This window comes from Hippichthys cyanospilos, chromosome 4 (assembly GCF_059441005.1).
Source record: "Hippichthys cyanospilos isolate Australia breed blue-spotted pipefish chromosome 4, RoL_Hcya_1.0, whole genome shotgun sequence".
NCBI lineage: Eukaryota > Metazoa > Chordata > Actinopteri > Syngnathiformes > Syngnathidae > Hippichthys > Hippichthys cyanospilos.
In genome coordinates, this window is record NC_142372.1 from 11,608,598 (window position 1) to 11,631,976 (window position 23,379).

At 40.5% G+C, this 23,379-nt stretch overlaps 2 protein-coding genes and 1 long non-coding RNA gene across 3 annotated transcripts; 2 read left to right on the top strand and 1 right to left on the bottom strand.

The window, feature by feature from the left end:
* Window positions 1-1,185: 1,185 nt before the first annotated feature.
* ctcf (CCCTC-binding factor (zinc finger protein)) lies at window positions 1,186-10,308 on the bottom strand. The gene is made up of 13 exons (XM_088413718.1): window positions 10,154-10,308; window positions 7,328-7,597; window positions 7,070-7,249; window positions 6,268-6,634; window positions 6,023-6,193; window positions 5,804-5,937; window positions 4,687-4,807; window positions 4,449-4,598; window positions 4,211-4,371; window positions 3,955-4,137; window positions 3,739-3,871; window positions 3,504-3,650; window positions 1,186-2,612 (listed from the first exon to the last, which is right to left on the bottom strand). Exons 2-13 carry the CDS (start codon window positions 7,574-7,576, stop codon window positions 2,362-2,364), a joined length of 2,247 nt encoding a protein of 748 aa, XP_088269844.1. The 5' UTR covers window positions 7,577-7,597; window positions 10,154-10,308; the 3' UTR covers window positions 1,186-2,361.
* LOC148424590 (uncharacterized) lies at window positions 5,840-7,649 on the top strand. The gene is made up of 2 exons (XR_015865457.1): window positions 5,840-7,334; window positions 7,415-7,649. It is a non-coding gene; the product is annotated as an uncharacterized LOC148424590 (long non-coding RNA).
* Window positions 10,309-13,272: 2,964 nt separating the features above from the next.
* Window positions 13,273-22,622, top strand: LOC148424591 (uncharacterized). Its single transcript, XM_088414104.1, has 8 exons — window positions 13,273-13,486; window positions 14,385-14,488; window positions 17,059-17,518; window positions 17,599-17,691; window positions 17,785-17,821; window positions 18,501-18,572; window positions 20,208-21,389; window positions 21,983-22,622. Exons 1-8 carry the CDS (start codon window positions 13,388-13,390, stop codon window positions 22,240-22,242), a joined length of 2,307 nt encoding a protein of 768 aa, XP_088270230.1. The 5' UTR covers window positions 13,273-13,387; the 3' UTR covers window positions 22,243-22,622.
* The last annotated feature ends 757 nt before the right edge of the window (window positions 22,623-23,379 follow it).

Genomic DNA, 23,379 nt, shown 5'->3' on the forward strand with positions numbered 1-23,379 from the left:
TATCCGCTAGTTGCTGTGGTAACACGGTTGTCCCTCACTCTGTCACAGGGTTTGCTTCTCCAGTTGAAGATTCCATGCTGAAACCAAACGGAAATAAAAAGCAGACGCGGGGGTGCGGGGTTTCCATGGGCGATGAAGCATCAAACGTATCCCACAACTGCGGCAGTTCCTCAAAGGTGTCCTCGTTCTGTTCTTGAACGTTCTCGTTCAAGTCTGTAGGGTCCGTTCGGCCTACCTCCAGGTGGTACAGCAGTAGCTCCAGGGCCCAATTGGACTAAGTCAGGCGATGGTGGTGGTGGTGGGGGGGTGGGGGGGGGGGTGGGGGGGGGGGGGTCTCATTTGCGCACTTCTTGCTGGTTTTATACATCTCGTATATGACCATTTAACTGGTTATTATACAATCACGCACCTATTGAATTTATTCACAACCACTATCCATAAAACACAAACATAGATCAACAAATGATGTATTGAAAGCCATTCTTCTAATACATTCTAAACTGTTCATACACAAAAAGGCTCCCAAGCGTCTCTTATGAAAATAAAAATATGCGCTTGCCCTCAGTGCACAACTAAATTGGCCGTGTAGAGAAACACTGAAGAGTAGTAATCATCTCTAACCTCATGTCACACAAGCAGTCATGTGCCAGACACATGCTCAAAGTATGCATATTTCTGCATAGCAACTTTTAAAAATCATGACACGTCACGTTTCATTTTATGATTTTGAGTCAAAACGCAGGATGTGCTCTATGGATATAGTCCGTGATCGCTATCAATTACAATAAATGTTCTTATAAAGGAAAAAATATTCACACGTTGTAAATGTTTACAAATAAACAATTCTTAAAAGATTAAACGCAAAACGTATTGAAGTCAAGTGAAAGCACGACTAAATAATACTTGTGGAATGATTGGGATTTAAAGGCTTAAATCAACTTTCCATAGAGAAATTCACTTAACTTACCTCTTTATTGGTCATGATCAAAATAATTGTGAACAGATAAATGAAAGGAGTTTTAGTATGAAGTCCTCCATTTAATAAAATATATTTGCAAGCAAAATACACAAGTGTTTGTGTTAGCGCTCAACCGATGCCGAAAATCAAAAGCATTGCCTTTCCATTGTACCAAGAATACGCAGAACCCTTTTCTGAGATACAACTGCACAAACCTAAAACATGAGTCCATGTCTACTTTTTATTGGTTGTACCATTATACATCTGTTCTCAACCGCCAGTCAAATTTAAACATCAAACTGCCCAGAAGGTATTGCAATCGGTACAAAAAAAAAAAAAAAAAAAAAATCATGAACCCAAAGTGGAATGGCTACACAAGGGAGCAAAAAACCCAAACATTTTCTTTGCACATAAGTGATGATGTTTTGTACATGAGGCATCATCTAGGGATGTTACAGTAGCAAGAGGAGATATAAAGTAAGCAGTCTAGAAGCTTTGATAAACTAGAATAGGTGTTAAAATAGGGTTTTACTAACCACAGCAAAGAAACAAAACAAAAAACACAATAAAAATATTTCAAATCTTTTTTTTTCCATTTTTTCTTTTTTTTGCTGCATTTAAGAACATTTTCTGGTGTCTGGACAATAATTACATTTTTGTCTCCAGAGGTTATCTGCAGGCTTGAGGAGGGAAACTGAAAAGCCGATTCAAAAGATGGCTTTTGGAGCACAGTCTTACAAACTGAGAGAGGCTCTTCAGTAAGGTCATTGAACATGAATTGGAAAAAGTGCAGAACGATCTGTGACCTGGGTGATTTATCTACTTACAATGTTTGAGTGACGTGATTTATCTTAACCAACAATAGAGGTATGTAATGAGTTGAAGAAAAAAAAAGACATAAAGATGAAAATTGGGCTTTGGCGTGGCCACTTCCCTCCCCTCCAAAAAAAAAAAAAAAAAAAAAAAAAAAAAGATGACTACGCACCTCACCTTGATGGTTTGGATAGTTACATGCACGTCTGGATTTGGAGGAAACGGTAATCCTTGATAGTGTTGCCAGAATAGATTTGTTCAATTGTGATGTACCTATTTTCTACAAATGTTCTAAACACCAAGAACAACAATGAGAAGGCTAAAGATACTCTGGTCAATTACAGCCAGCCCAAAACAGAAATTCTTTTTCTTTTCTTTTTTTTTTTGGTAAATAAATCCGTATTAAAAGTCTTTTATCACACATCCATGTCAATGCAAGATTAAAAAGCAAGCATTAAATTACAACAGCGATGTTTTGTCTATGTAGGATGCGTAAAGTGTTTGTAATCCTAAATGCCAAGAATTAGAAGTTGCTGTGAATGGGGAGGGGTCTGTATGCATGTGTTTTACAGGGTTAACCCTTGCATCCATCACCGGTCCATCATGCTGAGGATCATCTCGGGGGTGAGATCTCCGTTAGGCGGGGCCTCTGACAGCTGCATCTCCTGTTCCTCCTGGGACAGCTCATCTAGTTGAATAGTGGCGTCGCCTTCGCCGACGACCACTTCCTGTGTGGCCCCTTCCTCTTCCATGTCTTCTTGTTCGGTGCCCACCTCCTTTTTCACAATGATGTCATCCACCTCCCCGGTGGTTTCATCCTCCACGCGGATGATGGCATCCACTGTTGGGAAAGCAGTAGGCCAAAGTATGTTTTTGGATGAATGGTATTCACCAGAATGTTTCATTGAACATACTTTTCAATTGCATGCAAGTTTTTTTTTCTTAAATGTAATTTTTACTTCCTTATATTGCGGTATATTCCTCTTGATTTTTTTAGTGTTATTTATTGCTTAGGTGATCTTTGTTTTGGTTTGTCATTGAGACTTGCACCTAGGGTATTGTCACATGACTTTGCTTCAGCAAATCCAACGAGCCCAGTGGTGACTACACAAAGTTCCTGCGGTCTCACACAGAAAGAGACGTTTTCAAAGAAACAATTTTTCATGAAACCCGGTAGATTGAAAACAGCTATGCAAATTTCTGACCGATGAACCTCTTGTGCTGTTTTCTATGTGTAAAGCGGATAACGAAATATTAGGGCCAATTTATTGTGACCAAATTTATTTTTGTTTTATAGACTTCTTTTATCTTGCACGTTCACATTTTAAAGTATGGAAAGTTACAAGTTGCTCTGTAGTAGAACAGTTCTCATTTTTTTTACTATTTGAAGGACAGCTTTTAACTTTCACTTGAGTCAAACGATGGTAAAGTAACAAGACTTGAATAAAATTAACATCGAAAGACAGAATGTCTGCAATTAATTTAAGCAACAGAAAGGTTAATTAGGTGGTCCTTTCATGATCAACTTAATGGATTACCTGAATTTCCACTTAATCTATTTTCAAATCAACTTACTGGTTGAGATGTAAATGCCATTTGCCTTTGAGTCTGTTTATCTCACCTAACAGCTTTTTGATGGCAGGCTAATTTGGGCAGTAAGAAAAAGGCTAAAAGCCATCGACGGGCTTGATATGTGACTTGTGAAAAGATTTAGCCAGCCCATGATATTTACCGTTTGGCTTGTTCTTTGGGGGGCGTCCACGCTTCCTCTTGACCGGTATTTCTTCTGGGGCTGCGACCGGCACCACTGGTGGAGCCTGTTCCAATTCGATATCGTCCAACAAATCTTCATCGTCCTCAATCTCATCCAGATCAGGTTCTGCCAATATGGCGGGGAATGTTCACTCTCACAAGTGATCATATGCGGTACTTTGAAACATGAAACTCGACTGCTAAGTGTACCATACCGGTGTCGTCATCATCATCATGCCTGTCTTGCATCTTCCTCTTCCTGCCCCGGCGACTCTTTTTGGGCGGAGTTCCATTTTGGTCTCCGGCAACCTCACCAATGCAGTTCTCGCTGTGGCGCAGCATGGTGTTCTGTGCAATGAATAGCGGTAGAGTGACAAATCATGCTGAATGATGTGAAGCGGTCCCAAATGCGAGTGAGGGTTCAGGCCTACCCTGCGGGTGAACGTCTTGCTACATTTGCTGCAGACGAAGGCGGTGGGCACAAAGTTGGGGTCGTGGTAGCGTTTGAAGTGCATGTCCAGAAGCTGCTTCTGTCTGAATGTCTTTTCGCACTGACTACAGGCAAAAGGTTTCTCCCCAGTGTGTGTACGCTTATGCATGATCATGTGTCGTTCCTGGGTGGGGGACAGGTAAGCGTTAGAATGGTCCGAAACTCAACAAATGTTTGACATTTTCCCCATAGCTTGCCTGTTTGCAGCAGTAGTCACACTGGTCGCACTTGAAACGTTTCTCATTCTTGTGAGTCTTCTGGTGCTGGATGAGAGCGTATCGCTCATGAAATACAGCATCACAGTAACGGCATTTCTTTCCCTTCTCAATAAAAGAATGCTGCTTTCGCAAGTGAACGCCTGAGATGGAAAAGGGATTATCTTGATTAGAGTCACACATATAGCACACACATAACAAGCGAATGATGGTGTACTACCGAGGTCACTCTTGCGCGCGATTACGGTGTCACAATGCGGACAATGGAACTTGGCAACATTCTCCGTGTGTTTCTGCAGAATGTGCATCTTCATGGTGCCGCTCTGGGTGAAACGAGCGTGGCAGATGTAGCACTCGTACGGCTTCTCGCCTACAACGGGAAGAAGAAAGCGGTGGTGTAAATGGACGGTTCTCAAAATGAAGATGAACCATAGTTCAAATCCCTGAAGGTATCTCACCTGAGTGTGTCCTCATGTGTCTTTTCAGCTTGTATGTGTCCCTGCTGGCATAGCTGCATAGACTGCACTGGAAAGGCCTCTCTCCAGTGTGAGAGCGGATGTGCCTCTTCAACTTGCTCACCTGAGAAAGGTGCGATATAATAAATGTACAAGAATTGGCTTTGTTAAAAGGGCTGCATCTGAAGAGTATTTTTAGTAGTCAGATATCCTAAAGAAATTTAAAACTAAATATTCGGATAACAAATTGCACTTATTTATAATTGACCAACTTTTTGATGGTCAATTTTTTAAAAACTTAAAATGTAAACTATGCTCAGCAGCAGACTTCGTTTTTGAAACTTTAGATTTTGGACTAATGTCTTCCCATAAATCTTGGCCTGAGAGACAACCTGGCTGGCGGAAATGGCACATTTGAGTCAGCGCGGTTTGGTAAAACGTGATCAATCAGAACGGCAACTGTGCCGTGCTGCCAACATCAAAGTGTACAGCGTTATGTCTATGATGCCAGCCTACATTGTATGAAGTACTTAAGCGCTGCTAGCGAGAGGCTAATTTATACTAGAAGGGGCTATAACGAAGCCCTCGCCATAGGTACACACTGGCAATAGGTGCATTCTCTCAATACTGGTGCAATGAAGTCATTTGTTTGAGCCCTTCATTGGCGATTGAACATAATTTTGGAACAATGTTGTAGAGTTTGTATCATGTGTCTGAAGCAACAGTTGCAGTTGAAAGAATAGTCAAGCTTTTACGCCATGACTCATTGCTGGGAACAATTTCAAAGTTTAAGTGTAGCAAGGCATTTGAGTCCATATATCATTTGGTACTGCAGTATGGAAGACTTATTTTGAGATTGGTCTTATCGCCGTCTGCCTGGTGTGTTTTACTGTCATGCAGAGCATTAAAACTTGTTTCTACACTTGACTTGACATATTTTTTTGCTGATATATACACTATAGAGTGACTATCCAGGGCAAGGGAGGGTAAAAGAAAAGAAAAGAAGGCTACATTTTTTTTAAGCCGACGCACTCGAAATATTCAAGGACTTGTTTCAGTTCTTAATGGCGACAAAGGACAAGCCTAATGACATCATGTGGTAGCTGATGCAATCGCTCACCTCCACACTGCAGTAGTCGCACATGGAACACTTGAAGGGCTTCTCGTGTGTGTGCTTGTAGCGACGATGACGCACCAACTCTCCACTGGTCACAAAGGCCATGTCACAGTCTGTGCATTTGTGGGGTCGAGTGCCTGAGGAATAAATTAGAACAATTCGCCTTCAGCCCAATTTCCACAAGAAAGAAGCCATTTCCATTGGCTGTGATGTTTTCTCCACCTGTGTGAGTGTTGAGGTGGTTTCTCAGCAGTGTGACTGTCCTGAAGGCCCTTCCGCACAAGTGACATTTGTGCGGCCTTTCATCCGTGTGGCTCTTCATATGTCGGTCAAGGTTGGAACGTCGTGGACAAGTGTAGCTACACAGTTCACACTGGAAGGTCTTTTTTACACCTGGTTAAGTTAAGTACAAGTATTAAGCGTTTGTTCATTTTCCTAGCCAACACAAAATAAACAACACAGTGTACCTTTCTTCTTGATCTTAGTGGGCTTGGGAGGCTTCATGTTTCCAACAACCTTCTCTGCATTGACCTCAGACAGCAGCCCCTCCTGTTGCTCTTCCTCAAAGTCATACACGGAAACGTCCATGTCTCTGTCACCCTCCGCGTAGCGCAGGCGGCTCTTTTTCCCCTTCTTTCCTTTTCGAACTGTCGTAATGGGTTGGTAGTCGGGGTCCTTCTGCCATGCCGGTTGAGATTCGGGAGGTTCCTGATCGGCCACATCGCCGTCCTCATGTTCCTCCTCTCCCGTTGTGCCCTGAAGCTCATCATGCACTGCCTGAAGCTCCTCTTGCTCTACAGTCTCAACTTCACCGTTGGCGCCCACTTTTACCACCTAAATGAAGATAATTCCATTTTTCCCAGGTTTACTTCAAAAACACATACACAGTCAAATTATGTTTTTTTTTTTAAGTCAACATCATTTTTCCCTGATGTGGTATTTATTTTTAGTCAGTTAACAACAATAGTAAAGCCATAGGAACATATTTAAATAGCATTAAAATCGGAGTAAAAATTAGCACCGTCTTGATTTAAAAAACTTTTGTTATGCAAAAAATATGTATACTCAGGTACACAAGTACATTTCAGACTCAACTTTTTTTTTAAATCTGAACTCAGTCCAATATGCACATATAACTAAAACACACACACACACATATCTTTTACTTATGTCACATTTGCAAGCTTTAAAACAAGTCTTTATCAGGTGTGAAGAAGACAATTAAAGAATTCACCATTTTTTACCCACTACTCCACAGTTAATAGTTACCTGGAAGCCTTCAGGCAAGGGCAAGGTGTGACAAATAACTGGCTCTGCATCCTTATTAGCTGATCCATCTACATAGGTTGCCTGGAGGCCATCCACTGAAGTCGAAGTGACTGGAACCTGCACTAGCTGAAGCTGTCCAAGTCCTAAAGCAGCACCAGCCTGTTCCTCCATATTTACAACCTACAAACAATTTTCAGTAATTATAACTCCAAAAAATATTTGCCAGAGGAGTTACAAATGACTCATCATTCTACTGACCTGAAGGGTGATAATCTGACCCTCATCTCCACCTGTCACAGTAACCGTGCCCCCTCCCTCCAACACTTCTGTCTTCATTTGCAGCAGAGCTGGATCAAGGGCATCCATGACCATCATCTCCATGTTGCCGGGAACTTCCACCGCTTGCGGCGCTCCCGCTGATCCTTGGATTACAGCATCCCCTGCTTCTGGCAGAACCCCCGCTTCAGGAGCCAGGGCAGTTTCCATGGAAACGACGTCGCCCTCCATGGTAACGGGCCAGCCAACACTCTGTGTGCGGACAACAATAAAACTGTTCAAACTATGATGGTCACACATGTGAGACATGGAGTCTGGATATTTTCTTAAGGGGGAGATACGTAAAGTAGGGTAGGTGTATACTAATCTAGATGTATGGGACAAGTTAAAGCCTGATCACCCTCTTTAAAAGCACCCAATTAACAAATCTCTAAAAGATTAGACGATTTTTTTTTTTTTTTTTGGTCGTCAAGTGTGTACTGTATACACCAAATCTGACCACTGCATGTGACCAATCACAATGAATACACACCGGACGACAGGGATGCTACGGTGTGTCTAGCAGTGTTCCCCATGATGGCAAGTTAACTAATTCAGCACCAGTCTATTTTAGACACGTTTCAAGTTCCCTACCCCCCCCAAACTATATAACCTGGTATTTAATGTCTAAATTCGTTAAAAAAAAGTATACAAATGCGAATGAGTTAATGATCTGAACAACAGCTGCCAAGTTCCATGGCCAAATATCCAATGGTGTGTGTAAAGATTGTTTTTTCCTCCCATTACATTGAATTTCAGTAACTCCTTTGGGTACTCATTCGGCTTGTGGGCGAGATGGAAGCTTTTTTGCGCAAGTGGGACGAACGACGATGGTATCAAGTTATGGAGTAGGATCATTGTCAAAGAGACGTATGCATGTTTAATCATTCGTGTCCGTAATAGTTATAGCTTATGAGTATGACTGTAAATTGTGAGTATGAATAATTGTTCTTGTGAGTATGACTTTTAAGTTGTACGAGTATTTTTTCTTGTCACTACGAATCAAATATGTATGGCTTTTTTCTAATATATTATCCTTGCGACTACAAAGTCTTTTTAACACTACTCTCACTTGTTCGACTACCAAGCTTCAGTACACACGACTTCACATCTGTCCACGAACAGCTTGTGTGTAGTGCCTTCAGCGGATACGACTCTTTCCTGTGAGCACGAGTCACGACATGCAAATTGAGATGATGTCACGCCAAGCTACCAGGGAAAGTAGTTGATCTTACGAGTCATCTATTGAACATGCGTCAAGAGAACAGCGATGGTGGATGCTAATGACACGGAATAAAGAGCTTTCAATAGCTCATCACACTTCACTGTTAAGGATAATGTATGCTCATTTTAGCTTCTGTAACACCTAAGGCCCTCTACTGGCAGAAACAAACACTGCAGATGATTTGAAAGAACCTTTGCCTTTGAAGAACCTTTGATTTTGATGAACGCCAGAAAGCTGAATCCATTATCAACTAAAGATTCATGAATGAAGAAAAGACATTTTATAGGTTCAATTTTATTTATTGTATATGAATTCAAACACCTAAAATGTTGGTTCATTGTCACAGGGAAAATATCCAAAGGCACACACGTTTGATTCACAGTGGCAAGGAATATTTTCATACCCACACAATTTAGCTGTACTCTGAGAATGTTTTCATACTCACAGGCAATAACTATTAAGTATACAAATGATTAAACTACGTATGAGTCTTTTTGACAGCAGGCTTATGCCATACCAGGTGCAAAAACCTGGCACTAGACAAAACCTGGATTTGAACCCGCAACCTCAAAACTGCTGGGCAGGCGCATTACCCACACCTTTAATTGTTCCGTCTAAAATTCGAGTTACATTACATTGACTGAAAACTAGTCGGTGCACTTTACTTTTACCACGTTTGCCTTCTGAGCTATCGGGTTTTTCAAGTCCTCGTAACCGGAAACCAGAGAGCTGAAGGTGAAGGGTTAAGATAACGTTTTAACAAGACACAGCGCAGCATGGTGCACGCCAACTTTTTAGAGTTAAATTTTAAAAAAAGGACCCGTTTTCTGGACACACACCTGATGAAGCTATGGGTGACACGCGGGTATCGCAACTGTAACTTAGTTTACTGGCATATGGGACCCGTTTGTAGCGGGGCAACCAAACGTGCACAATAAATCGGTCGCAAAACAGCATCAAAGCGGCAGATCGCACCTTTGCACGCCAAAAAATGTGGCACTTAGCATCCTCCTGAGCCCAACCTGATCTGATAAAGACATTTACTATAGTAGCGTGCTGCGGTTTGTCCAAGTGGACCAATTCCAAAGTGGCGCTTTTGATTTTAAAAAAGAAATGTCGGAACTCAAATCGGCCCTTTCGTCGCATACGCGTCCGATTTAATGCTAGATGGCCCGGCGGCGCAAACTAAAACGAGAACTTATATTTGTTTGTTGACTGGGAGGCGCGAGGACGATTGAAAACAGGAAACAAAGGGCACGATAAGATGGACGTCAGGCCTAAAGTAAGTTTAAAGAGAAGCAGACATACAGACGACCATCGCCAGTTGCTTAACACGAAATGGCACGCAAAAGGCACGAAAACAGTCGCCGGACACAGGGAGTTGGAGTTTACAGACAGATTTAGTGAATATTGGATAACGATAGAGGGAGACAAACACCCCCCGCCAGTCGGTAACGTTAAGCCCCACCGTGACACCTAGAGGCCGACGCCAGCTCCTACAAAAACGTTTCCGCGTTAGCGGGCTAAAGATCGCTTCGACTTACCGCAGAGTGCTTGTTTTATGCTTATATTAAGTTCAGTGCCTGTCGAGTGCGGTCGATCGCTTCAATCCTCCGTGGACGTGCGAAAAAGCCGTGCGCAGGCCTGATAATTTTCTCCCGCTTTAGAATAGAGGGCCTCACACAAAATGGCGGCCGTTAAGGGCGAAGGCGCATGCGCACACGTAAAGCCCGGCGGTAAAGGGGCGGTGCCCGAACTACACCGAGGCGCCAGATTTGAATTCACGCGTGGGCGTGGCGACGCCGACAAGTTGTTACATGACGACAGGCGCGGATTTTTTTCGCTAATGTAAAAAACAACTGCATATTTTTATTTAAATATATGAGATTAGCTTCGTCAATAGAGATGATCAACAAATTATCATTTGGCGCATTAAGAAGTCGTTCATAGAATCGACCACAGGGGGGCGTCTTGGGAGCTAACTAGTACATTGTGATGTCTAGTCTACATGGCCCCTTTTCCGTTCCAACTTCTGCATAGTTTTGGAGGAAAAAAAGAATATAGCCACTGCAGATGCTAAACCCACTGGCGATCAAGATGCAAATACGCGAAAAAATATGGCATGCGGCCTTCTTTAAATTGGCCGATTGAGCCTGTATATTTATCAAGTGCCTTATATTTGTTGCATTTTATTTTTTTCTGTGTGTGTGTGGGGGGGGGGGGGGGGTGATGATGATTAAAATGAATTCATCCATCATACCATTTTCTAGAACTGCTTATCCTTACTGGTACCTATACAATTGGAGAGCATACAGAGGCGAACCATGTATGCACCCAATAACACCTACTGACAATTTAGTATGTCCAATACACCTGGCATGCATGTTTTTGGAGTGTGGGAGGAAGCCGGAGAGAACCCACACAGGCCTGGGGAGAACATACAAATTCCACACAGGAAGGCCGGACTGAGTTGAATTTGAACTCGGGTTCCTGAACTGTGAGGATGACGTGCTAACCACTGCTCCACCAAGCCACCAAAATGTATTTATTCATTGTTTTAATGATTTATTTTGCATTCATTTCTTTATAGTTTTAACATGAAGGGAATAATAAAATGTATTAGTACATTTATTGTACTTGGTCATTTAAAAAAAATCAATAAAAAATATAATAAATCATTTGATCATCCAATTGATTATTGTTATTATTTTTCCACATGGCCCATTTGTTCATTAAGACAATTGCCCTTGATAACCAGAGTTGTCTGGTCTTAAAAAAATGAAGAAAGGATTTCTTTGATTTTTAATCTTAATATGAATTAAGTTACACATTACAACAAATATAATGCAGCTCCTTCTCAAGGTTTCTCAATATTTTCGCGGGTGGGTTTTTTGGAGTTTTTCTTTGTCCTTTAGGGAACTTTATATATAAATTTGACTTAAAGGGACTATAACATGATATTTTATTCTTTTCACAGTGTAATATGTGCATATAAATAACATTTTGCACCTTTGTGATTGAATTTCTGATTAAATATCAGATTTATGGTGCCATTATTTCTTACCAAGAAGTAAAATGCCTTGTTTGCAGAGACCGTGATCTTTCCCGTGTGCTTTCCTTGCCCTCTTCATACTGTAGCTAAATGCAGGCTGGCCAGGCAACATGCATGTATCCATCATTTAGACAGCTCATCCTTATGAGGCTCGTGGCTGATGGAGACTATTTCAACAGTGTTAATCCAGGGCCGAAAACAGGTGTTTTACTTACATTAATATGCAATGCGGCATCAATCCAACCCTCCCACTAACACATGCTCCTCCTTTCAAATCAGTTTCTATGGAAACCCAGTAGTCATAAAAATTGTTGCTTTGTATTAGTTTTAAAGTGTGTGCATTTATGCAATTGTCTTCTTAAGGCATTGTAACATCAGTCTCTAATGTGACAATAAAATATTTTTTTCTTATTAGGACTATGAAAAAACTTGACGTGCCTTCATATGCAGGAAATTGGTTTCACTGCATCATCAGTAGATAAATGAGCATTTGAGTACCTAAAGTAGAAAAGCACTATAACAATGGAAAACCATTACTACTTTATATTGTGGATTTTTATGGTATTTTGTGGGATTTCTCTATAGTCAATTTTCCACACTCAGACTCACATAGCTCTAGGCAGGCGGAAAAAGTACAAAAAATACAGAGAACATCTAACGACTGGGATCATTTCAAAGTTACAAAAAACATGAACAAAACCACATACAAGATGTCTACTGCCCATCTGCTCAGTCACAACTGACGCTCGCCTATAGACACTCAACCTGAGCCAACAGCAGCTAACAAATCAGAGCAGATCATACATTGAAAATATAAGACAAGCAAACATGTTTTCATAGGATAGGCCTCGCTATGTCGATGCTGGCATAATGGCAAATTATGTTAACCTGCTAACAGTTCGCATCAATAGTTGCAGTTTTACAACCCATTAATCACTGGATAATTGAACACCAATGGGGGAACAACACAGGCAGACAGATAGGATAAAAATATTCACAGGCATAGATATGTAATCCTCCATTAAAATGTTGAATATCACAACAATGTATTGAGTAGTAGAATAAGAAGATGTCTATTCATCTTGATAGTATAATGCACTGCTTCCCTGTATTGAAGGCAGGCACACCAGAAGGAACAGCACAGTGAATTGGACTGCTGCATTAAAATAATACGCACAGGTTGGTTTACTTTACATTGCATTTAAATATGTTAAAAATATGTGACAATGTACCATGCGAAACCCCATGCAAGCCCAGGGAGGGCAAACAAATATCACAAATGAAAGCTGGAAACCAGATTTGAATCTTCAACTTCAAAACTGTGTGTGGCATGTCCTATGTACTTTGAGTACACATGTCAAATAAATTATTAATTTGTTACATAACTAATAGAACATTTTGTTCATTTCAGCCATCATCACCGAAGTCCACCAATCTCCACTAATGTCTCACCTTCTAGATTTTCATAAAACAGATGTCAGCGTGGTCATTTTATGGCTGCACCTTATTTTTTCTATCTGTTTCTTCTCATCGTTTGACTCTCCAAGGGGACGGGGGAGAGGAAGGCGAGGCTCTGTTGTCATATCTGTCAGTCTCGCCGGGGCTGGCCCCTCCCACCTCAGCAGAGGCATTGCATACTGCTGGTGCTTGTGCTCTTAGCAACGGTGCCACAGCAACAGAGCCCAGGCAACAGAGCTCCACGGCAACAGAGTGCCGTGTCTCCCCAATGGAGCTGCCATTGGGCGGACCGGCGCTCAGGCACTACACCCAGAGTCGACCGAGACCTCACCGACAAAAACTCAACTATCGTCCCTGCAGACCACAGGTACTGTGAGAAATGATTTTAAGAGAACGGCGCATGAAGTAAAGGTTTTGTGTATGTGTGAGGGGCGAGAAAATGGAAGGGAGAGAGTAGAGGTAATAGGGTGCAGAGGGGAGAGGCAGGGGGAAGGGAAGGGACGGATGGAGGGGGAGAGCTGCAAAGAAGCCCGCTCCCTTGCTTGAATAAGCCAGTGCCATTGTGCCGGTAACTAGCTGTGTGAAGACACCACAAATGGCATTTGCTGTGATTTCCAACAGCTTGAATAGCATTGCAGATGGTAGCTTGGCTTGAATGTCCCTTTTTTTTTCCTCACTGAAAAAAAAGCCTGCAGCCTTCTATTTTTTTCTCACAGGATTGTGCATTAAAAATGTGCATCATCTGATTTATTTTTATGGCTCATCGTGTTATCACACAGCTCTTTGGCTAGAGACATCCAGTCACTCCCTTTGAGCCAGTGGTCAGGGAGACAAAATCCAAGCGATTCCCTTGACACGGTATCGTATAGCAATGACTTCTGCTAAATTTGTACTCTGCTGCAAGCCTCTCCGCTTTTGATTGCGGCTTGTGGGCACAGATGCTGATGTGATCAGTAAGATTCAGTATGCGTATCGCTAAAAAATCAGTATTGCATTATCTACATTGGAAAAAACGAGAGCTCTTGCATGTGAAGTCCAATGACGCCCCTCATTGTACGTTACTGAGCAACTGTCTCCCAGGGGGCTGGTTTGTAGCAACAGCCAAAATACTCCTATAGAGACACTAGTGAAGATTTGTGTGGGTTTTGTTGAAGTCAGTATTGCATAATATGAAGTAACATTTCTATCTTTTCATCCACTGACATACTCAAATGTTTCACCAGTGATGTAAAATGCATATTTGTATCTTCCACAAATGTAATCAGGAGACAATAATTGAGAGTGAAAATGAAGTCCTTGAGCTCATCGGGCGTGTAGATGAAGGAGTGGAGGAGTTCTTTACAAAGAGAGTTCTTCCTGCTGATACAGAGTGAGTATCACCAGTTGCCTTTTATTGTACAGCATTCTGCTTTGTCTATCTTGGTGCTGTGCATATAGGGTCTTAAACACTCGAAAGGGCCTTGGGCGTACTCATCAGAATAAGTCAGTAATCATAACGTCACAGAAACTCTCATTTCTTAAAAGTAGACAAAATATTGCAAGCATTCAATTATAGTGTGACACCCACATTACCCCTGAGTGCTACTTGTGCTTTATTAATTGTACAGCAGGGATCACCAACCTTTTTGAAATTGAGAGCTACTTCTTTGCTACTGTGTGATATTATGGGGCTACCAAATGATGTGAAGACACCAATCGTGTTAATGATTTCTCACAATAATTAAGGAACAACTGTAGTAAATATGTAAATCAATAATGTAATTTGTCATGTAAATTTGTATACTTGTTTGTAAAATTCCTAGAAAATCACAATGTTCTCTCACTCGTAACCTATTTGTAGAACAGGCGGGCACAATGTGGATGACCCCTGTTGTACAGCATGCAGTGATTTTCTAGTAATGCAAACAGGTTAGAACAAAAATTGTAAAGATGTTTCTCTTTGTAATTCCCTGGTGAATAAATATAGTTCCATTTCTGAAGCAAAATCAATTTGACCTGGTTTGTGCTCTGTATCAAGGTCCGATTTGTGAGCATTCATGACCAAGATCAAAACTGCTGTAGTAGTTGTGGTCTTAGGAGTGATTGCTCTTGTTTTGCTTCTGAATGCAATTTGGCTGTTGTTCAGTGGAGAGGCAGACCTATTCTTGTGGGGTGAAGAGCTACAAGCAGCTCAAAATACTGAAATAGCCTTAAAATAGTTTTCCTACTTTGCCTGAAAGTTCTGATGAAAAGATTCGCAAAATAAATATAATTAGGGGTATAAAAATAACAAACGAATTGTAATAAGTTACAATTATATTAAAAGCTTTACATTTTTAATCACGATTCTCTATTTTTTTCTCTCTCATTTTGTGATTTCTGTAATCTGTATGATTTCTAGGAAAATTTCATTCCATTTTGGTGGGCACAGATTGGCTCTCATTTTGCTTGGTATAACCTCATAGGCTCCTTTTATGTGTGTGGAAGGGCAAGTTTAGGGACAGAAGGAAGAAATGAAAAGAGCATGTGCGAACTATCGGTCGATGAATGGTAATTTTAACTTAAAAAAAAATCCTCAATACCACCCTTAATAAAGGCAGAGTGATTCCCATTCTTTCTAAGATGGAGCATGCTTACTACAGAAGCAGCTCAAATTTAGCCTACCACATAAATGCAAAGCACCCAACTGTGACTGAAGCCAAGGCGAACAATAGCGTTTCAGCAAGTCTGCGAAGTACAGGAGGAATGATGGCTTATTTAATGTTATAATGTTATTCTAATTATCTTGTGATTGATAAAACAAAAGTTAGATCAACTAGTTGCAGATCTTAATTAATGACTCAGTTTTTTTTTTAATGTCTTTAGCCCTAAATTATAATATAAAAACGTCAAATATCCATTGGATTCTTTCATATATCTGTGAAAAAAATGGGCGGTCTTAAAGAGTGATAATACATTGCTGATGCCCCGGTGCACCATTATCTGGACCTTCACCAAAATACAATGGTATATCACTTAGCATATGCACTACATTTCTACGAAGTTTCAGTTGAAGTTTTTGTGTTTCTTTTGCATACTACTCCAAACCTTTCCAGATATTAACTGTTTTACTATGCCTAAATGCTGTGAAACAAAGCGAAAGATGTACAAAGTTTAGCAATGTTTAGTACAATTTACAGTGATCTGATCGGCTTGATCATGACAGATGAAATTTAGCATTTTATGTAAAATCAGTGATTGGATGTTATATCATAATTTGCAGAGCGATAAATGATGTCACTGATCAGTTCTGCGATTTCTATGTTGTACGAATGTTTTGAGAGGCAACATCATGCTTTTTATTTGCTCCAGTGTGCCTGATCGTTTTAGAAAGTTATAAGAATGTTGTTGCTGTAAAGAGCTTAAATTTCAATATTATTATTCCTGTCTCGTTTTGTTTTGACCTAATTTCACTGAACTTTCACTTTTCCTGTCCAGCTCTTGAATGCAGTGTAGACATCATTGATGCTTTTACTTGTATATCTTTGTCACTTTAAGTGTATGAAATAAATGTTAAACCATGGCCAAAATGCTTTATCAGACAAATATTATATAAATATCTTTGTTTTTCTTTCCATTTTTTTCAGGTCTTAGACTAGAAATGGCTGGTACTAAATTAACGAAGTAATTGATAACAAATGTAGTTAAGCACTAAAGAAACCAAATACATTTGGTATTAAAGTAACCGATTAATTTAGTACTCAATTAAAGTATCACTAATCAATTATTTTTTCAATGCACTGTAGTACTTATAATCAATTACTTAATTCATTTAGTACCAGCCATTTTATGCCATTCTTTAGCCAAACAGTTGAAAATAAATAAATAAATAAATAAATAAATAAATAAAGTACTGGTGATTGAACGGCAGAGTGAATGTAAGAAATATGTCTTTAACATGAGTTAACTTTTCACATTCAGGCAAAAGCAAGATGAGGAACCAGAGTCCATCACAGTGGATGAAGTGGTTCCCGCAACATCTGCCCCTTGTCCACCCCCGACGAAAACACTCAGAAGGAAGCTCGGGGATTTCTTTACCCTCCGAAAGCGACGAGGTCTGAAATCGGAGCCGAGCCATGAAGGCCGACCCAAAAAGGCCTCAATTGCTGATCTCATTCGACCTCTTCGGGATGCGGCCAAGGTTGATAAAGAAAAAGATAAGGACAGGGTAAAGGAACATGACAAAGAGAATGAAAAGGAGAAAGGGAAAGAGCAGCCCGGTGGTGTTACCGGAGAGTCAGCAGCGCAGGAAACACCTGCCTCTGATGTTCCCCCACTCAGGGGTGAAGTGGTGCCACCCCGCCGTGCTCTCAGGGAAGGGAAGTCCCAGTCTCTTATTTTACTGTCTGGATCAGCACCAGGGGCTGCCAATGCCAGAAAGGTCAGTGCCACACACTGAAAGACTGTCAGGCCTTTAGGTCTGTTTGTTCATTCTTGGTGATTGTTCTTGGTGATTTTCAGAAACAATTTGAAGGCCAACATAGCTTTGAACAGAAACTTCATCTTATGCTTCAACGTATTGGCGTTTCCAAAGCACAGCCGGAAGAGACACAGGTGTGGATCTGTCTGACTTGTTTGAACAATGTGGTCTTTGCCAATATCCAAGTAATAACTTATTCAAGTGTTTCTTACTGTATATTCTCTTAGAATCCAGAGAGAGAGATGAAAAAGGCAGAATCTGAAGGTATGGCCAAAACCATAAATGTTGTATAGCCAAACTTTACTGCATATTCTTATAGTCATATGGTGATAAGACCGTCACATCTGTGACCTTATAACATTAAAAAATCTTCGTCACCAGGGGGGACATGGCTAATTGTGACTTTTTCCACCTAAGGGTGTCACTATTGTTGCCAGAAGTTCAGACATTAATGGCTAGGTTGAACTATTTTGACAGAACAGTAGAATTAAACTACATAGTAGCAAGTGTCATTACTCCAGTATTTTTCCATATCCTCCTGAGACTCAGCCTAACGTGTTTGGTTGCATTCTTAATTTTGTCTCAGTAGGACATCAAAGTTGATTCCATCCCACCCAAAAACACAAGACAGAACTGGAAAGGCCAGAATGTCTTCTGAGCACACTCCAACTTAGCAAGAATAATAGCAATGAGTCAAAATATACACTATGGATAAAAAAACACATTTCCACGACAGTGGACACAAAAAATTGGCTGTGTCTCAGGTAGATATAGAGAAGGCTCATATTGTGATTGGCGACCAATGTAGGGTGTGTTCGCCCTTCTCACCGAAGGTCAGCTAGAGTAGGATCCAGTTCACCTGTGACCTTAATAGACGACTGAACACTAGAAAATACATTGTCAGCTATACTATTATCCGTATTAACATCTTTTCATTTCTTAGGCACCATTATTGACAGTAAAGTTGAGCCAACGCCGACTTTCACAAAACACAGAACTATGTCAGCATCCTCAGGTAAATTACACAAAACATAACTATGACACACATGAATGTGCAAAAGTCTTGCTACACTAATATTTGTTTATTCTAATCATATTTGTCAATAACATTCTCCACAGCAGTCATTTAAATGGGTGTCAACTCAAAATACAGTATATTTTATTTTATATTAAGATGTTAAGGTTAACCCCTATTGTCTCAAAAGCATAAAGATTGATATTGTGTTTGTGGAATATGAATCGAGCAGCAAAATTCCCCCGTTTTTAATCCATCTCAGGGGGTGACCATTTTGCAAGTTGCTGGTGACTCAATATGACATTGCAGTTATTTAGGGATCAGGTAAAAAAACAACGACTCAGGTTGCGAATGTCAAACGATTAAACTCAGAAAGCAGGTGAGCTGTGATTGGTCATTACCGGAACCCTGAGCAACTGTGATGTCATTTTCAGTCCACAGCAAGTAGCAAAATGGCCACTTTTGGGTGCATGCAGAATGCCATGTTGAGGCTAAATGCCCTTTAAGACATAGTAAAACAAAATGTATCGTGCCAGACAAAAATTTGGAATCACCTTCAAATGTAAATGGTCTCAAACACAGAGAGGATTCTAAAATCATGGTCCTCTCCTGCTGCAAGAGGATTGTGATACAGCTTCTGCAGACCTTGCTGATTATCCGAGCGTTTCAATCAGGTGTGTTGCAGCAGGGGGGGGACAAAACATCCAGGACATCACCTCTCAAAGATCAGGATTGAAAAACTCTGCATTAAGAGCTCATCAAATTCAAGACATTAATGCACAGCGTGAATTGAAAGTGGATTCAGGTCGTAAATCGGGTGATCAAATTCTGACTCAATAATAATATAACATTTTGCAAAATAAGTCACAATAAGACAATTTAGCAATAAAGTGCTTCATCTTACACTCAATTTTCTTTCATTTTGAAAAGAAAACATAACTGTTGCTGAATTTAATGAGCATTAAATTCAATTTGCTGATACCTTCAGAAGCGCTATTAAAATTTCTCGTAGCCCCTGAAGTGCCTTCATGTACCCCCAGGGGTACTGGTACCCACATTTGAGAACTGCGCGACAAATAGTTTAATTAATGATTTTGTCTGTGGTCTATCAAATACCCATCCAAAATGATAAATAATCATAGTTTCATCATGAGTCACTCTAGTCTTTTCCACTCCATTGTAGTTAATTGCCTGGTCACGGTTGTATTTGTTTATTGACTTGCTTCCATTGTCAAAATTGTGTTCTCAAGGACAGTTTGAGCAGCAATTTGTAACAGCTGGTCATTTGGGGTTCCAAGTGGGCTGTACAGATACAGCAGTGTCGTGTAAACCTCATGACATCAATGGAACTGCCCTCCCCACCATCTGTTCATCAACTCCATGAACCTGAAAGTAACGTGATAGCTCAAAAAGAGATGGATAAACACATCAATACGATACTTTTTACCCTGTCTTTTGTTAGTAGTTTGGCCTTGGTGGATGTTTGCACTCCACTGCATGATATTGTATTCATCATCATAAAATATGAACTCTAATAAAATATAATCTGTAATGTTGACTCAAGACTTTTGCACATGTGAGTTTTATCCTTCGATAATAATGGATTATAACAATATATGTTTTTTTTATTATCAGATACAAGGCGTCAAATTCGACCAAGTGTGTCAGCACATGAGTCAGCTGGAAAACCCGCTTTGCCTCCAAAGCCAATCCTCAAGCCTGGTCCGGGCCCCGCAACATCTGGCCGCAACACGCCTGAGAATGAGCTGGTTCAAATAGAGGAGGGGGAAATAAGCACACCCACTAAAGAAAAAAGTCCAACTGCAACTCCATCTGGCCCCGCTACTCCCGCTCTAATGTCAAATGCCACTGCTGACTTGGCTGACGCTACCATTTCCTCTTCTAGTACTGCAACTTCCGAGTCTGATGCGCTTGCTGTTAACACCTCTGTAATAGTTGCAAATGGTACAGATCAAGAGGGCAAGCCTTTGGACACTGAAGTTCAGTCTATTAGCACAGAATCATGCACCTCTAGCTCCGTGACAGATCTTACTAAACCCCCCGCCCTTGTCCCTTGTACTTCCTCCGAGTCTGTTACTCCCAGATCCTCTCCGACTTCAGACTCGACAACAGTAACTTCCACTACCGCTTTGGAAGCTGTTTCTAGTCAACTCAGTGAAAGCGAAACAAATACATCAGTGAAAGCGACAAGCCCAGTGTCAAATGGCACAGTTTCAGTTAGTGAAGTGGCAATTTCTGATGTTTCCACTGTAGAAGTATCTACTCCAGCCTCTAGCCAACCTGCAGACATCAAATCAGACTCTGCTATCACTTCTACTGTAGCGAGTGACGATCTCATGGCGGGCGCTTCCAAAGGCGCTAAAAGCACATCTGTGGTCCCAAGCTCACTCCCTCCTAAATCTGATACCTCCATTACCAGCTCCTCCACCCCTCCTCCTGCCTGCATCATGTCCATTACCACCACAACATCTACCGACTGCACAGACTCTTTCCCTTCCATCGGTCCGTCAACCTCATCCAGCAAAACCAACCTGGCCGACTCCATCATCTCCACCACCACCAATAACGCCACTTTAACAACTGCAGATTCAATTAGCTCTACGCTCACGACTGACTCACTTTCCTCAAAGAAGACCATCTCTACAGTTACATCAGTTATCACCTGCTTCCCTGCTTCAGAAGACTCAACTGTTACTCGGCAGAGTTTGATCAGTTTAGGAATCACCCATGATAGTCCCAGCCAAGATTTACCACCAAATCTTGACAAAAGAGCAAGTCCTCCTGTAGAAGGCACAGGTAAGTATGACTTCAAGATGTAAACCGGTGATGTCTAAACTGTTTTCTACCAAGGGCCTGAAAATGACATAAAAATGTAGGATAAAGTCACATTCATTTATATATCCCTAAATCACTTGAAAGCCTTTAACTTTAAAGTTGGGCCCGATAATGGGGATAGGTTTTAGGCCGATGCTGATTTTTTGCATAAAAAATACAGATAAACAATTAATCGGCCGAATAACGATTCAAAATATATTGAGTAAGAAAAGCATTTGTTTCTTCCCTATGCATTTCACTGGGCATCAATTATATGCGAATTTTCATCGTGGATTGCAGGGGGCAACAGTAAATATATGTTAAAAAAAAAATCACAGAAGGCTTTGCTTTGTGCAATGTAGTTCAGTGGGTGTCATATCTAACGCAATTACATTTAATTTAACCATGACATTTATGATTTTTTTTTTAAAACTGTTTCTTTAAGTGTGTAGGTGTCATATTTAACACATGCATGATTCATTTATGTTGCACTATGTATTTTATGATTTATTTTCTAAACAGTTTATTTTTTACTTTTGTCTGTATAATAAGAACACTTTATCTCAAATTCTCAGATATGGAACTGGGCGTGGTCCAAAAGAGTGAAGAAGCTGAGGAAACCGAAAGCAAGAAAGTCATGTCTGATGGCAAAGAGAGTGAGCATTGTAAGGAGAACGCAGCTGATGACAGCAGTGAAGCAAAAACCAGAGAAGCCCAAGAAGTAAATGTGAAATCTGAAGAATTCCCAGCGACAGCTTTGGAGGGAGAGGCTGAACCTGCACCAGAGAATGAGCGTCCAAACCAAGAAGAAACAAAGAAACAGAAAAATATATAAATTTATATATATATATATATAGTACAATATTGCTAAATTTGGGACCAACTACTGTGACGCAGGCAGGTTAGGCCACAGTAAAGGGAAACGGTTAAATGATCCATGGCACTTCCTATACAGGGACCACAACATGACAGCAGCACACCACACGCCCAGTTGGGTCACTGGACCAAAGAACTGAGATCCATGGTGTGACATTATCAACAATTCCAGCAGTGTCTTTGTCCTTTTTTTTTTTTTTTAAACTTGTGTTTGCATTTTGCATTGCACGTATGACTATGTAACATAAGATAAGTACTGTGTTTTAAAGACACCATGTTTACATTAGATGGATAAAAGAAAATAGATATGACTATTAAATGGAATACTGACTTGCGTTATTGAGATTTGTTTTCTTTAAATTATGTGATTTTTGTTCATGTTCAAGATACATATGATACAAATCAGCAAATTCGACACTGCGAAACAGACTTTGAGCTGTGATTTAAAGCCCTGGCAATGCTTGAGAAAAGATCACGATTGATGATTCAAATGAAAGCTTTTCATTCAAACAGCAAAAATGAGCTAAACTTCTATAAATTGTTTAACCTTGTTTTCAGAATAGTGCACTGTACAGTCATCATCAGTGAACAAAGGACACACTATATAATATCATACAGTAGCCTCAGGTAGCACACGAGGTAATAAGACAACTCTAAAATGAAATTGAATTTTGAATGTAAATCTTTCTTTACATTGTTTTTTTTATAGTTGTACAGTGCATTACAAACTGTTCCCTAGGCTCATCTGCACATATGGGTTGGAGAGGGATGGCGAGCAATTCATATAATGTCTCAATAGGCGCAAAGAAAAGTCTCTGATGTTGTGGCCTTGACCACATACTGGCTGCCTCAGTATTGAACATTCCTTGAAACAGTGGACAGGACTTCCCCTAAGCTTATGTCATGGATGCCAGAGAGAATAAAGCATCCTGTGTTCAATGAAGACATACTGTATTGTACATTAAAGTTGGTCTGCAGTTTCTTGCCTGAGTGATAAAAACAAGTAGGTTATTAATCATATGTTGAGCAGACACACAATACCAGACAGCAAAGAAACAGTAATACCATTCAATGTCATTTCGGCAAAGGCTTCTTA

Excerpts from the sequence above, each read along its gene's own strand:
- LOC148424591 (XM_088414104.1), top strand. The coding sequence starts at position 13,388 with ATGGAGCTGCCATTGGGCGGACCGGCGCTCAGGCACTACACCCAGAGT. Across the intron at positions 18,573-20,207 it reads AACTATGTCAGCATCCTCAG|ATACAAGGCGTCAAATTCGA; the intron begins GTAAATTACACA and ends TTTTATTATCAG. Across the intron at positions 21,390-21,982 it reads TCCTCCTGTAGAAGGCACAG|ATATGGAACTGGGCGTGGTC; the intron begins GTAAGTATGACT and ends TCAAATTCTCAG.
- ctcf (XM_088413718.1), bottom strand. The coding sequence starts at position 7,576 with ATGGAGGGCGACGTCGTTTCCATGGAAACTGCCCTGGCTCCTGAAGCG. Across the intron at positions 4,808-5,803 it reads GCGACTACTGCAGTGTGGAG|GTGAGCAAGTTGAAGAGGCA; the intron begins GTGAGCGATTGC and ends CACCTTTCTCAG. Across the intron at positions 4,372-4,448 it reads CGCGCGCAAGAGTGACCTCG|GCGTTCACTTGCGAAAGCAG; the intron begins GTAGTACACCAT and ends TTTCCATCTCAG.